Source organism: Brugia malayi (genome assembly GCF_000002995.4).
Source record: "Brugia malayi strain FR3 genome assembly, contig: Bm_v4_Chr4_scaffold_001, whole genome shotgun sequence".
NCBI lineage: Eukaryota > Metazoa > Nematoda > Chromadorea > Rhabditida > Onchocercidae > Brugia > Brugia malayi.
The window spans coordinates 1,987,104-2,004,731 of NW_025062478.1; the positions used below are offsets into that span (position 1 = coordinate 1,987,104).

At 21.1% G+C, this 17,628-nt stretch overlaps 1 protein-coding gene across 1 annotated transcript; it reads right to left on the bottom strand.

Moving 5' to 3' along the window:
* Bm4633 (Uncharacterized protein) lies at positions 1–2,953 on the bottom strand (the record flags this gene model as incomplete). The annotated part of the gene is made up of 6 exons (XM_043081339.1): positions 1–163; positions 727–942; positions 1,073–1,239; positions 1,561–1,719; positions 2,047–2,265; positions 2,798–2,953. 6 exons carry the CDS (start codon positions 2,951–2,953, stop codon positions 1–3), a joined length of 1,080 nt encoding a protein of 359 aa, XP_042937273.1.
* Between the last annotated feature and the right edge of the window lie 14,675 nt (positions 2,954–17,628).

A 17,628-nucleotide genomic window follows, 5' to 3' on the forward strand; every position in this document is an offset into this window, starting at 1 on the left:
TTATTGCAGTTGCATGATGGAAATATTTTCATTAGTTAACTTTGACAAACGACAGCTAACATTGCCGTATCGTTCGTTAGGTGTTGCTGCTTTTTGAATTTTTCCACCATGTGAAAATACTATTTGGCGCCATGCAATCATTGCTGTTTTACGAAAATTGGGACTGAAATTAAGTTTACATACAAAAAAAAGACTGAAATTAAGTTTACGTACAAAAAAGACTGAAATTAAATTAAGTTTGTATACAAAAAAAAATTAAGTTTGCATACAAAAAAAGAGACTGAAATTAAGTTTGTATACAAAAAAAAGACTGAAATTAAGTTTGTATACAAAAAAAGACTGAAATTAAGTTTGTATACAACAAATTTTTTTTAAAGTTTGCATACAAAAAAGACCGAAATTAAGTTTGCATATAAAAAAGTTTTTTTTTAAAGTTAGCATACAAAAAAAAAGCCTGAAATTAACACACAAAAAAGTTCTTTTTGCACACAAAAAAGAGGCTGAAATTAAGTTTGTATACAAAAAAAAGACTGAAATTAAGTTTGTATACAAAAAAAGAGACTGAAATTAAGTTTGCATGCAAAAAAAGTTCTTGTTAAAGTTAGCATACAAACTGAAATTAAATTTGCATACAAAAAAAAAAAAAAAATTTTTTTTGAATTAATTATTTGTATGAAAATATGTATTATCAAAAAAGGAAAAAAAAAGAAAAAAAATTGTACAAACCTTGAAAATGCATAAACGATCACATCGCAAGCAAAATTAATATAATATAAGTAATGAGCGGTATTATATAAGAATATGGTAAGTGTACCATCTAAGCCACCAATAATTGAAAATTCATTACTTTGAAAGACGTATAATGCTATTGTATCCATTATTCGTAGTAAATAAAATGGTGTATTTAATGATATATATACTATTGGTACTACTAATAATATCCTGTAAATAATTTTTTTTTTTTTTGAAATTACAAATTTAAATTTATATTTGTTGCAAATTAGTTGCTATTTTCTCATAAATCATCCTGAAAAAAAAGAATGAAAAAAGAAAAAATATGATGATAACAAACATAGCTGAGCTTTGACGACGTCGAATTGAACTGCTATTAAAACGTGATCGATTAGAATCACACGTGAAACCACGTTTTACTTTTCCAGCAACTAGTAAATTCAATAAAACTACACAAAAACATGGCATTACATAACATAATATTACATCAGTAGCTTCGATAACAATCTTCAACAATTATTCTTTTGAAATTAAACGAAAAAAAAAAAAAAAAACAATTCCATTTTTTTTTTTTCACATAATCAATTAAAAAATAATATTTTAAATTTTAATTAGTGAATAATAAATGATAATATTTAAATGATCCTTTTGTATTTTTTATTATTAGAATTAAAAAAAAAAAAAAAAAAAAACTTAACTAACCAACCAGTGGTTAACTAATTTTGCGCAGTACAAACCAAATATTAAATCTTTCTAAGGAAATAAACTTTTAAGCTTCAATTTTAATTTGAAATTTTTTTAGCGTAGAATTGTGCAAAGCAAAATAACCTGAAAACTACCATCATATGGAATACATTTCCGTATATTCGGATATTGTGGATCACTTTTATCATTATACGGTATCAGTGATATGAACTGAATTAAATTGAAAGCGAATGGTACTGGAATCCAAAATAAAATCATTTTCCATCGATCCAAATGTCCATACTGTAAAATTTTGCTATTTTGTTCATAATTTTTACTTTTTTTTTTACTACATTTTTGTGGTTTTACTATTTTATAGTTTTTTATTAAAATCAATACAATCAATTGAAATATATTCAATTATTTACAGAATTAATATTAATAAATAAAAAAAAAAAGAATGAAATGCACAATTTTACTTATTTATCCTTTGTGCATATTTTGTCAGAAAATAAATTTAAATTAAAAAATTTTTAAATTTATTTAGTGAAAAATTAATAGGAAATAATTTAAGATAATTTCTATGATTTACTTTACTTTAAAAATATTTGCAAAAAGGTAAAGAGTAACCCGGGCATGTTTCAAAGGATATGCAATAGCCAAATAACGTTCAATTGTAAGTGCAGCAACGGACCAGCTACTGATATATGATGATGTTGATAAGATATATTCAATGATAACACAAAAGTGATAAGTGATAAAATCAAGTTTGAATAGAATTAGTAATAAACCAAGTAGAAAAACGCTATCTGATGTTGTCAAAACTATTAAATAGAGATTAGCTGAGATCTGCAAATTGTTTGCCTTAGAAATTAGATATTAAAATGATAAAATTATTAATAAATGATTTTAGTCAAATAACTAATAAATTGTAGTAAAATGAAATTAATAAAAAATGAAATTATTTTTTATTAAAATGAAATATTTTGGTAAATATTTTTGTGGTAACAATCAAAATATGTACTATTTCAAACAAAACGTTTTATTCGTTTATAACAAATTTAAAATTGAATTTTTTGAAATTATAATTGCGCTATAATTTTTACTGTTATTTTTACTGATATTAATGAATATTAATTTTATTTGTTATAATCAAATTTTTATAATATATATATATAATAAAGAATAGAGAAAAGAAAATGCAAAAATAAACATTTTTGTTGATCATTTTTTTAAAACATCAAAACTGTTAATTTCGATCAAAAATTAGTTTTATTATCCTTTCTTTCTTTGAAATTTTCGTTTGAGCATATTAGTAAATAGAAGAAAATAAACAAAAAAGAAAAAAAAAAGAAAATTTAAATAAATTTAATAAACTTACTTCTCGTAACCGTGAATGAAAGATGGTAACCAATGAGATGACATTACCGCACAAACCAAAAATAACAATTATTGGTAAAATGAAAAGATATAAATCGGTGCCTGTATTCTCCAAATTTGTTGTACTATTATTATCTAACACTTCCGTAACATTCATTTTGCTTTTAGTAAATTTAATTTAGAAGAATTAATTTAAATCACTAAATGAATAAGTCCTGAGATTGTACCTAAAAATTAAAAGATAAAAAAGAAAATTGTTAAAAATTGTTGAAAAAAAAAAACTAATGATACAGGATAGAGTTAATTTTGATTATTATTGATATCAATTACAAATAACACGAAATATGCGTTTATTTTCAGATTTCTAAAAATTTCACTAAACAAAATGGACTATTCGTTTTTAAATTAGTATTATTTTATATTAATTTAAACAAACAGTTTTGATAGTTAATTTGATCAGTTATCTCATGATTAGTAGAGAGCTAACTTGATTAGTTAACTTTAATTAGTCGAGAGTTTAATACAACAACTATAAAGTAAGTAAAATTAAGTATTATAAATTAATTGATTGTTTAATTAAGTCTTAAAATTTAAACTCTGGCAAATCTTTTATACATTAATGAATGATTTAGAAAGAAATGTAATAACTGATAAATGATCTATTAGCTAAATGATGTTCAAATTTTTAACTATTTTTTTTTATCTTTGAAAAAAAGTCACTAATTCAAGTTAGCAATCAAAATTATTTGTAATTAAATTATATCTATCAGGTTTGATAACATTTCCTTCGAAAAATCTTATCAAATTTTTTAGGTTTCAAAATTATTCAACCTATCAGTAATAATACTTATTTTCACTTAACAGAATTTCCAAATTAAATTAATAACATAAAATCTGAAATACACTAGAAAATTATGCATTCAAGAATTTGTTTACTTATTTGAAATTAAAATGATACTGTGACAACAAATTTATTTCATATTCTTGTAATTTTACTTTCTAAAAAAAATATATTTATCTTTTATTAAGTAATATGCTTGCTGAAAAAATTTTTGCACATTGTATTTTCCAATTAATCAATATTAATTTATCTTATGCATATCAAAAAATTGAATTTAAGTATTTTCAAATTTAAATTTTTTATCAAAACTTTTATTTACTCAACTAACTATTTCATACTTTCACAACAGCTGTAATACTAGCCGCATTTCCTTATCAATTCTAAAAATTCTAAAAGAAATAAATTCTACCATTTTCTATCAATGAAACATAAATTTTGTTTACTCAAAAAAATAAAAAAAAAATGAAAAGTTTAAAGAATAAAAAAAATAATTTTTTTTTCAAAAAAAAATTTTTTTTTTTTTTTTTTTTTTTCTTCTCTCACAATATTTATAATTTATCACTGAATGAAAATTAAAGATTCGTATTTATTTGATAACTTGTGGGAACTAAAATGATCGAATTTATTTCTTTCCAATTTCTTTTTTTTTTTTCTATGAGTAAATAATTTGAGAAAAAAAAAAGGAAGAATAAGCTAAAATTATGTTAAAAGTTTGAATTAGTTCGAAAGACTATTTTAATCTGAAAATTTTTTAAATGTAAAAAATTTTGTTCCATTTTTTTGCAATAATTTAGCCAAAAATTTGTGATTACTTTTGATGAGCTAAGTAAATAACTAAGTAAAAAAAAAAAGTTTTTGTCTATTTGTTGTTGTTTACATCAATAAATTATTGATTTAAGTATTTGTAGTAAAAATTCATTAATCATAAATGAAAGAGAAGTTTATGAATAAAAAAAAAAAAAAGATAAATTTATTAAAAAAATGAGATAGATAGTATTATTTTCACCTCTGTTTAATTTTCAAATTTAAATTTTGGCAAGCCAAAACAAAATAGCTTATCTTGCTTGATGATTTTAATATAAGTAATTATTTCTACTGAGTTTACAACATGGATAAACAATTAAGCGTTTCGATTTAAAAGGAATTCAAATTCATTAACTGAGAAATGAGATATTTTATTTTAATATTACTTAAAGTATAATTTTAACTTAATTAATACTAATTAAAGTGTATTTAACGTATAATTAAAATATATGATCTCAGTGACAAAATTATTTATTCTGTTTTTATCTTTTGATTCGTTTCATCTTTATAAAAAATTAATTTTTCTTCCTTATAAAGAAATTACTAGTGACTTTATTTTTAGTATGCTTTAATAGTACCACAAAATGTCACATACAAAAAAATTTGTTGACAATTGCAGAAGTAAATAGAAGTAAGAATAATAGTTGAATATATATCTGTAAAAGTATAATTTTTAACTGCAATCATTCTGAAAGTTTTAAATATTAATTGATTTTTGAAAAGTTACTAAATCAGTGAGTTTGGTGATGATAATTTATGATAAAATAATTATCAGTATGAAGTAAAATTTAATTTTATTGTAGATAATGGTTTGTCTCAGTTGATTAAATCAGATATTATTATCAGTTTAACTTTATTATCAGTTACAAGTGTAATGGAACCACAGAAATATACAATTATACGAAGGAACTATCAATGCCTTTCATAATGAATCAGTGAATAAAAGCAATTCGAAAAGAATTTAACATCGTTAACACTTCAAGCATTTAATTTTTATAATTAAAAAGCATATTCAAAAAGCATTTTAATTCAAAATTGATAAAACTATTAAAAAACAAAAAAACAAAATTTCTTAGTTGTTATTAATGTATTAATTAATTATTAATTTATTCCTCAATTTGGTTGATTAAAATTAAATTATTGGTTATTTGAAATAATTGTTATAATATTAGCAAATTATTAATAACTCAAAAAAAAAAAAAAAAAAATTAATTCAGCTAAAAGAAATAATATAAAATATTAAGTTAAAGTGGAAAACATAGGTATCAAACATTCCAATATTCCTAGCTAAATTATGAAAAGAAATTGAGAAAAATTTATTAAAAAATTATAAATGAGATTTAATAGATTTGCAAATTTATGAATCTAAGAATTCCAATTTGAATTCGATGATTTCAGAAAATAAATTTTTTAAAATAAAACAGAAATGGCAAATGTAATAGAGCATAAGTTGAGACAAGCTGAAAATTTCACATTAATTAGAAGTAATATTCCGAAATGCAAATATATATTTATTAAATAATAGGAATAATGAATAACAATTCTAAGTAACTTATTTTTAAATTCAAATAAATTTTAATTTTCCTTTTCAAATTTATCTCTCTCTCTCTCTCTCTCTCTCTCTCTCTCAAAAAGAAGCGTTATTCTTTAATGAATACTGTTTATAGCAAATTGTTTTGAAATTTAAAAAATGACTGTAATAAAATTAAAAAAAAAAAAAAAAAAAAACCTATGCAACAATTTTAAATAGCTCATTTTTAAATTAAAATAAAACTTCAATAATCTAGCAAAATTAGAATAAAAATGTAAAAAAGAAAAAAATTTACTATTTTTATGAATGAATAAAGAAAAAAGGCAAATTTATCATGATTTTTTCTATGTGAAACTATAAATCATAAAAATTAATCAAAATTTTTCGCACGAAAAATCAATATTTTGAAGCAATCGATAACGATTAGTATGATTGGTTGATTGATAAACTGATAGTAATTTAACTCTCAAAGTATCTACAATTTAAGCATCTAAGCAAAATTTAATTTTTTTTTTTTTTATTGTCCTAAAAACACGAATGTTTAAGCACTTTGAAACTTTAAAACAAAAAAAAAATCAATCTTTGTTAATTAAGCAATTTTTAAAATCAATCAAAACATTTGAGTCGAGAATTTTACCAATTAGTAGATGTATTTCTTAAAAAAAAAAGAAAAAAAAAAGAGTAATACTACTCGAATATAAATAATAGTAATAATGAAAAATTTGATGAAGAAAATTTCAAAAAGTATTTGATTTTGAAGAAAACGATACCATTCCAATTTATATTATATGGTTCATAATAAATTTTTTATGCTATATTTTTCTTTCAAATTTTTATTTCGAAAAATTTAAAATTGAAAAATTTTTAAATGATTGTTAAAAATTAATAGCAATAAAGTGATAAAAAATGATGGCGATGAAGTTTCAATAGAAATAAACTTCATATGTTTAATAATAGTTATCATTTCTTGTCCAATTTATCTAAGTTAAAATAAAATGAAATTTCCATTTTGTCAAAAAAGGACGAAAAAATCAATCTTTAGGATTAATTTAAATAATAAATGAGAAAGAAAGATATTTCTGTATATTTTCATTAACTATTAATAGCTCATTCTAATTTAAAATGAAATAAGCAAAAGTTCATATTTTAGCAAAATCACACCAATAATGTTTTAATTTAATTGTTAATGCTAAAATTTAAAAAAAAAAAAAAAAAAAACAAAGCTATTATTTATGATAGGTAGTAGCGACAATAATAGCAATAATTAAATTAAGTTTTTTTAATTTTCAATTATTTTAAAAAAAATTGGTGCAAATAATTTAGTAATAACTATAAGTGATTTATGACAAAATAATAAACTTAGAATAAATAAATTATCTCAGATAAAATCTAAACTTTATAATTATAATTGATAAAAATGATAGCAAAAATATTATTTTTCAGAATAAAATTAACAGAATGTAATTATAATTTCATTTTTGTTCAAATAATAATCCCTAAGTTATAAATAAGTAAACATTAAAAAAAAAAAAAAAAAAAAAGAGAGAGAGAGTTACAATAATTGTTTATAGTAAAAATCTCGCATAGTTTAAAAAGTTTTTCAAAGTAAAAAAATTTTTTAAAAGTGCCACGAATTTCTTTTCGTTAAAATAAATAACAGCTATTATAATATCGAATGATTAAAAAATGGCTGAAAACATTAAAAATTACAATGTGTATTCATTTTTCTTTCATTTCAATGTTTTATTATAATTTTATGAGAAACGAAAAGTTTAGAATAAATGAATCATAATTGCACTAAAATGAAAAAAAAAAAAATTTTCTAATGCAAAAATATGTAATTTTAATAATATTATTATTATTTTATTTAATGTTTTTTTTTTTCTTTACTTTTATTTTTTTTTTTTTTAATAATTTTATAAATTTATTTAAAAACTTTGTTGGGAAAGTCAACTTTGTCTCCAAATTTTGCTATGAAATATTTTACTAAATTCAATTTTTCCATTACTAACTATTAAGGTATAATGAAAATTGAAATAAAATATACTTGCTATTATTAAAAAAAAGAAAAAAAAGGAAAAGTTAGAGAAGAGTGAAACAGGTGTTTGTAATAGTTCAAATTTTTGATTTTAATAAAAAAAAATATGCAAGAAAATAATGAGTTCCAGATGATTTTGTTCAGTTTATGCTTACTTGCATAAATGAATTAAAATATATGCATGAAAATTGATCTTTTTTAAAAAAAAAAATATGTAATTTTAATGCAAATTGAAATATTTCATTTTTTTTTTTTAATCTATGATAAATTAATTAAATTTTTTCTCATCCAAAATTATCAAAATTGATAATAATTTCAAAGTGAATGTAAATCAATGAACATTAATGATTTCTTTTTTTTCAAAAATTTTTTTATGAATATTTTAGTTTCAGTATAAAAATTATATATAAAAAAAAAAAGCATTATACTCATATTTTGTGTAAATACGTATATACCTACGTCTTACAAAGCATTACGTGTTACGTGTTACGTATTAATGTTTACTTATGCATATATCTCTAATTAGCTAAAAGAAAATGCTTCTCATAAAATTTTAGTAACCCTTCTTCTCTTCCTACTATTTTCTTCAATATTATTTCCTTTGAAAGTTAACACTTCCTTTTTTTGTTTTGTTTTTTCTTCAACCCATCAATGTGTCTGTGTGTCGTTCTAACATTTCTTGTAAACAACTGAATTATCCATCAATAATTATCAGTGAAAATACAAAGAAATTTAATTTTCAATAACATTTTTAGCGGAAAGAAGAAAAAAAAAAGTGTTAAACGATGATTTCAAGCATATAAACTGAATTTAAGCTATGCCCTAAAGGCTTTACCATCAAATGCTCAAAAATATAAACTGAAAAAAGAAAAATAAATAAATAAACAATATGAGCAAAGAAATAATCATATATGTAATGCAAATTCATTCAACTTACAAAAATTGATCTAATTATTTCGCGTTAATTTTTTTTTTGAAATTTAAATTGTTTACTTTTTTTTAATATTAGTCTAAAAATTTATAATTAAAAATTTCAATTTGAATAAAAAATTTCTATTTGAATATCAATAAACCTAAGCTTAAAAAGTAAAATGATAAGCAATTTAATAAATTAATTTTAACTTATCAGTGATAGTGTATTTTTTTTTATCATGTGCATTAAAATTAATTGTCAAATTACAAAAAATTCAAGCAATTTTTTTCTTTTTGTTTTTGTTTTAAATTACCTTTGTTATTTTGAAGATAAACTTATGAATGAAAAATGTTTATCATTGCTTCATTTTATCTAAAAAACTTATACACTTTTTTTTTTCTTCAATAATTTTTATTAAAATAGCAAATAACTTTGATTCAATTAAGCAACATTTTCAATACTGCAATGAAGGAAGGAATTCAAAAATTTTCAAAATCTCAAAACATTTAAAAATGATTGACAAAAATTTGAATTCAAAAAATATTATTCACAAAAAAAAATTAGCAAAAATTTAAATTAAAATATCGACAAATGGACTATTTATAAGTGTAATATTTTCAATTGTATATTTAATTTCTCTGTTAGTAATTAAATAGAATGCGAATTCAATAAATAATGAGCAGAGAAAATATGAAATGATGAGAAAATCATTTACAAATAGCTAAAAGAATTGAAAATTGCTTGATGAGCTATTTAAATGTCAAAATGAATCATTCAGTTATTCATAAGGTTTGCTGCTTTTTTCACATTTTTTTTTTAATTTATCTTTTTAGGAATAAATATTTGCGATAAGTTGAACAATTTCTTTTTGTTGATATTTTCTGATCTTTTAACTTTCTAACATTAATGTCCAATAAAATGAGTTAATGAGACATCCAACTAAAATAATGTTGAAATATTTGAAATATAAGTTTCATGACATTTTTACAAATTTTACGAGAGAAAAATATTAAAATTGTTATTTGACAAATCATTTTTTCATTTCCAATTATTGAGGAAGTAGCTTTCCGATCGTCAATAATTGATGTAATTTACAGGAAATAGTTATATTTATCTTTCTTTAGAGGAAATTACGATTGAGCCGTACCGTTCGTTTACAATGTCAAAAGCTAAGGAAATTTTTCAGTACTTTAAAAGGTCACTTCAAGACATGAAAATTGAATTTAATTCCGGAATATAATCGAAATTAACTGCAGCAGTTGTAGTAATTTAACGAAAACTGTAAAAAAAAAAAAGCTAACGAAAGAATCATTAAGTAAGCTTCGTTTTGTAATAGAAATATTTGTCGTTCGTTTTTACTGAAGCAGAACAAAAACGACTTGTCAATGACGTAAGTAACGTGTAGCATTTCATATTATTTGCTTGACGACATTCCGGTAAAATGGCAAATTAGTCCAGTGATAAGAGCAAAACATCAAAATGGTATGAAAGTAAAATAATTGTTTAGAGTGACGTAAGTAGCGTGTTACCTGCTATACTTGATAAGCCGAATATGACGTGATGGAAATTTTTAGAATATTATCGCACGTATAACGTATAATTAACAAAATGAGAAAGAATATGCGAGAATAAATGAAAATAATTTTAAGACAAAAAACAAAACCAACTCAGTTAGCCAATTAACAATTTTGCGTTTATTTTATTTGAATGTAAAATTGCAATAATTACATTTACATCGCTTAGTAATTTTATCCTTTCGTAATGACACTTTTTTTTTTTTTTTTTTTAAATGAAATTTTACAGTATTACAAAGTAATATGTTTGAATTTTTTTTTGCGAAAAAAAAAAAAAAGGTTCGAATAATAAAATTGGAATGAAAAATTGATTCAAACATAATATATATAATAAGTAAAGTTAAAAGTTTTAAACGAATTCATATGAAACTTTCATTTACGTTCAATTAATTTTTTTTTTATTGAATTTTTACATTATTGTAGAAAAGAACAAAAAAAAGAAAAAATAATTAAAAGAAAAAAAAAAACATAATATTGATTCAAAAAAAAAAGCTTTTATTATTCCATCAGAAAATATTTTGAATAGAGAAATTGAAGAAATTTGCAGATTTCTTCCATTCTTCCTTCTCACTTTTTTATGTTTGTTTATTTTCATTGAATTAATTTAAAAAATTTAATTATACTATGAGGAAATTAAAGTTATTGAAGTACAAAAATACTAACCGTTTTAATATTTAGGAATAGAAGGACACATTTAGGTAACAATGTTTTTGCTTTTGTCAGTTATTTGAATTTCCATAAAAATTAATAAACAAAAAAAAAAAAAAAAAAAAAGGAAATTAGCTAAGAATAAGAACAATAACAGCAGATGACAATATTGGTGACATCATAATATTACCGCTTCTCTTCCTGAGAGCATTAATTAAAATTGAAAAAAAAAAAAAGTTTCTTAAAATCATCATTAATTCTTTAGTCGTTATTAGCAAACAAATCATTTACAGATTCATTAAAAAAAAAGTGAAAAAAAAAATTTGGGAAATTGAAATGTTTTTTGAATTAATTAAATTGAATAACGATGATTGAGTAAATTTATGAAAAATAATTTCACAGTTATAATCTATCAGTTCATGTAACTCATATTAGATTCAAAATTTATCAAAAATTTCTAAAAATCAATCAGCAGTATTTTTTTTTTCTTATTTTTTCCATTTTTAAATTTGCTAATAATGCCAAAAAAATTTCCAACAAATGAATTAATTAATTTTCTTGTTGATAATTTTACTTTAATTATTTTCATAAAAATTTCACATGTTGTGTAATTTTATATTTTAACAACTATTTTGTTTCATTTAATATAAAATTTAGAAATTTTAATAAATTAAAAATTTGAATATTATGCCTATCACTCCGACGAATAACTTTTTAATAGCAAGCAAATTTACGATTATTAGCTTATGCTAGTAAGAAAAAAAATTTTTGATTACTATAAAATTTTTTGAAATGAAATATAAAAATTTGTATTCGTGAAGAAAATTTCTGATACTATAAGAATAACATAGGATAAAATAAAATTAGCAATAAATTTAATTTTGTTTTTGCTTTGATATCTATGATAAATATTTCTAAAATGAAATTTTTTGCACTAATTTTTAATTTTTGATATAATTTAATTTTTGTTAACAAAAGAAAAAAGAAAGAAAATAAAGTCACATGTCATTTTGTTTTATTAACGAAAAAAAAAAAAAAAATGAATGAAATTTCAAATATTTGTATAAAGATTATTAGTACAATGATTTTAAATGTTACGCCAGATGTAATTCAAAATTCAAAAAAAAAAGAAAAAAGTTTTTTTAAACAATAGCATAAAAACAAAAACAAAGCGATAATCTTAAATAATTTATCTAAACAGCAAAAAAAATATCTATATCTAAATAAAAATAAACAGATTGATTAAATTATTTAACTTAATTTATACTACTTTAACCTTATCACAATTATTTGGCATATACTTGAACAAAATAACATGTGAATTTCCTTTCTTTTCTTTTTTTTTTTGTTAACAAAATTTAAATTATATTAAAAAAAAAATAAAAATTTTGAATTTAGAAAATAAGTCTTTTACACTATGCTTATATTAAAATATCATAGCAAATCTTATCTAATTCCATTCTGCTTAATTAAAAATATATTTAATTTTTTCTTTCTTTTTTTTTTGTCGTCACTAATAAGATATGTTTAAATATATTTTAACATACAAACCTTTAATCAAACCTTATTAGTGGAATATTTGTTAAAGGCAAAAATGCTACTTATTCAAAGTGAAAAGAAAAGAGAATATAATATTTCCTTGTTTAAAGATATAATTATTTATTTGCAGTTCCTCTCTTTCCTCTCTTTCTTTCCCTCTCTTTCACTCTCTCTCTCTCTCTCTCATTAAATTTATTAATATTTTTAAGACAGTAAAAGGATATATTTTTGAAATATTCATTGAACTTATTGTGCTAATTATGCAGAGCTTAATACAATCAGACATTATGCTAAAATAAATTTAAAATGTTCACAGATAATATTAAAATCGATCTTCTTTGTTGTTTTTTTTTTTTTTTTTATTTTAAAATTAAAGTTATTGATAAATTTACTGATAAAAATTAAACTTACTGGGTAAAAAGTATTTCTGTTTTAGATTGGCATAAATTTAGTATTCCAATTTTTACCATTGGAATTTATGTTCCTCAATGTTAATCGTTCTTAAATCTTAAATTATTAATTTAAATCTTTTCTATTTTCAGCTTTTCTACTTGCTTTTTGCTAATTATTTATGTTGTTAGCTTCATTTTGAAAAGTGAGAAAAAAAAAAGGGTGCTGGCGGTAGGTTGTTTGAAATTAAATTGCGCTGATAAAATAAGCAAAATACAGAGAAGATTAGTGAGGTTAATGCGACATTTGCGCTTCAGCTTACATTCGCTCATATTTTTTCGCTTTTTCAATCCTTAGATAATTTTCATTTCTTTTTTACTCATCCATTGCGTTTATGTACGGTTAAATTTAAAATTTCTATTTGAAAATCGAGCAAACACCTAGAAATTGACATTATAAAATATAAGAATTATTGAGAGAGAGAGAGGGAGAGAGAAATGTACTGAATTAAATGTTTCTTTTACGAAAAAAATCATAAAATTTGAACAATGTTTAATGTCTTTATTGTACTAATAAAAATATGAAAGTATTTTAAGTGAAAGTAAATAATTAAAAATGCTTTAAATAAGCTAAAGGAGTAAATAAGAACGCGAATTATGCCTAAAAGTCCAGAATATATTTCCATTTAGACAAGCTGATAATTTTTCAGAATGTTGACCTGAATTGTTAATTTTTTTTGTTGAATAATCTGGTCTGATAATTAGTAAATTGAAAGAAGATTATTGACTAGCACATCAGCAAGATTAATTAATTCAATAATAAAAGCTATACTTGATGAAGAGCTTGTCAACAAATTTAAATTTTAATTCCATAAATCGATAGCTTTAGCTAATTTATTTAAAAATTTAAAGCAAAAGTAAAATTTATTGAGGCAATGCTGTCATAATTAGCTGATAAACTGAATTTTTATTAATAATAGATCAATATGATATATGCTGCAGTATAGAATTTCTTTCTTTTTTTTTTTTTTTGAAAATAAAATTCAAATAAATTTGTACTTCAAAAAGAAAAATATCTGCAAACCAATAAACAACTCTTTTTTCTCTCTCTTTCTCTCTCTCTCTCTCTCTCTTTCTGTTTAAATATAATTCATTTTTTCATGAGCCGAAAGCAAAATGAAAAAAGAAAAAATTCTCTGAAATGACATAAAATATGAAAAAGTGAAAAATTTTTGCCTTAAAATTTGTAAATGAAATGTGCACATCAATTTGTAAAATATGAACATTTATCTCTTGCAGAGGTCAAATTGCAAAGGTCAAATCTTTAGTTTTATTCAATTTTCGATCAAAAAAAAAAAAAAAAATGAAAAGTTAATTTCTATTAATCAAACTATAACTCATATCATACCTTACTTTTAAAAGTTTATCATTTTTTATAAAAAAAAAACTCATTCATATTTATCTTTAAAGTTTTATTTTAAGCTTTAACAAATTTGATAAAAAACATTTTATAAAAAAACAAAAGTACTTTTGGGTAGCAAACAGGTGATTTAATAGCTGAAATTTTTAAAAAATTTCATTATTTGCATTTAAACTTTTAGCAAAATTTAATGTGAAAATTTAGTTTAGCAAATTTATTCTGCCCATTCAAATGAAGCAATTATTTATAGCAATAATTGTAAAAAGTTAAATTGAAAAAGATTGAATTGAAAAAGGGTCAACAAGAGTTTCTCTTGAATAGAATCACATAAAAGGATAATTTAATAGAAATTAATAACAGATTAAAGACATATAAAAATGCTGCAGCAAAATCAAAATCAAAATTAAAATTATTATCAACGATCATAATAAACCACAATTTGATTGATTGATTGATTGATTTTTTTTTCAATTATAATTAAATTAATCAAAGCTAAGTGAAAAAAATGATTAATGAGAAATATCAAAAAGATTATGCTAATGAGAGAATTAAATAGGAAACTATAATTGAACTTTATTGAAATTAAATATTTGAGGAAATCATAAATGGAAAAAAAAAATAGTTGAAAAAAATGTAAACAATTTTGAAGCAAATGAATATAAAATTTTGGAGCAAAAAAAAAATTTTTTTTTTTTTTGCATATTTGCTTAAATTAAATAAGAAAATGCTTATTGTGTGTATTAACATTGGAATATATTTGATGAATCGGATTTTGCTGGCAAAAATTTTCGTTTTTTTTCTTTTTTTTTCATTTGAATTCTTTCTTCTACAACTTCCTTTGCATTTCTAAATTGTAAGTTGTAATTTGCAAATTCTAAACTTACTTTGCATATTCCATATGTGATTAATTGATTTTATTAAATTGAAAGTTTATTTATTTGAATTTTGCTTTCATTGTTTTAAAATTAAAATTACAAGAAAATTATTCGACTAATATTTTAAAGTTAAAATTATTTTTTCATTTTTTGGCATTCTTAATGATCGATTAGTGCGAGAACTTAAAAAAATGCTATAAGTCTAATTTAGAGATAATTTTTTTGCAATAATTTTAATCGATTGGATAATTTAACCCAAATTTTGAATTATGATGCTATAACAGTTTCCTTCGAATCTATTCAAAAAAAAAAAAAAAAAAAATTTTTTTTCTGAAATGCTAAATTAAGAAATTTGAAGCAATAAATAGTCTTTTCTGAAATGAATGAGAAATCTTTCTTTTCTTCAAATATATCAATTCGTGTAAAGGAGTAAAATCAAAATTACAAAAATTTTGAAAAGAATTTTCAAAGACATTTTTAAAAAAATAGAAATTTTAAAAATTTTAGTCTCAAAATTATAGTTGTTGAATTTCTCAAAAGTGTTCACATGTTGAAGCTACAAAACTACTTTTCTAAATAAGATCAAGTCTTCAATGCAAAATTGCAATTGTCACAATTGCGCTCGAAAGAAGCAAGTTAGACTGAAGTTCATTCATTTGCATTAAATTATGTTATAATCTTTAATTTGTATAAAATTGCCACTTCTGCAAGTGTAAACAAATTACTATCTCATTTCCTATTTTCCTTAATTTTTTTTTTTTTTTTTTTTTTTGATTAATTTTAACTTTTATATGAAATAAAGAAAATTTTAAATTCGAATAATTTGCATATTTTTCATCTTTTTGCTGTTACATTCAATTGTAAAAACTTAGCTATGTTATTTTTATTTTGATTTTAGATTTTTTATTGAAAGTAAATATTATTATGTTGCAAAAGAATAATTAAATTTTCTATGGCTTCTGTATTGGATAAAAAAATAATAATAATATGGAAATTATAATTTAAAAAATTTTAACTTACAAATACACACTGAATGTTGTTGCAATTGTAGTAAGAAAGAGTTTCAGATTGATGTAAAATATTATCAAACATACTGTAAAATGAATTGCAATAATAATAAAAGTATTTTGTTAAATAAAAAAAAAAACATTCAAAAAAATTTGAAAAAAAAAATTTGTTGATGTATAAGCATTTTTTATTTCATTTAATAAGTTTAAATGAAATAAACATAACAATTAATCTTTAACTTAATATTCTAAAACATTAAAATTATTCCTTTGCATTTCCGTCTTCAAAAAAAAAAAAAACAAGAAAGGTTAAATGAAAAAATAGAGGGAGAGAGAAAGAGAGAGAGAGAGAATGGAAGGAAAGAGAAATTGAATTTTATTATGTTAGTGAAATGATTGAAAAAAAAAAAAAAAAAAACGATAATTATGAGCATAAATCATTAGTAATTGCTGGTGTTGTACTTGTCGAACGATCAATTGGTTGTCCATCAGCGCTTCGATCACATAACATCTGCGCATTTCAACTGATTCATTTCTTTTTTTTTTTTTTTTTGAAGATATCATCGTATATATGCATGTAAAGATAGAACATTTAAATCTGAAGTTAGTCCTAATTAATTTTTTGCTAATTATTAGAAAATATTTCAAGAATTAATTTTATAATATTTAATTTATTCATTGATTTATTTGCATATTTATATTTATTTCTTTTCTTTCTTTTTTCGATTCATCAGAAAAATTTTTCATTTACTAAAACATTGACATGTGACATTATATGTGACAAAAGCAAAATAATTTGTGGTATCTTAAACTAGCCAATCGAAATAGCATCAACTTTTTGGTAATTATGAATCTTTTTTGCTTTTTATTTTTCATCTATTTTCGTACCAATTAGGCGCAAAATGTAACCGATCAAATTGCACTTATCTACTACTTTGATAGCTTTTTCTTGTTATATTTATTTATCCAAGTTATTCATTTTATTATTTTTAATCAGTTAAAGTTTAATTGAGATTCGAAAATTTTCATAATAAATTTTATGCTTTTTTAACACAACTGAACTCTTACTTACTTTACCTTCATAAAATTTTATAAACAAGTGAAATATTTCAGTAAAGTAACTTTACTAATCGATTGTATTTAGCAAAAAGAAATAAAATAAACAACATGAAACTTTAAATTAAGTAATTTTCTTTTATTTGAAAAAGTTTCAACTAACCTTTTATCCGTTCAATTTCTAATTTCATTTGTAT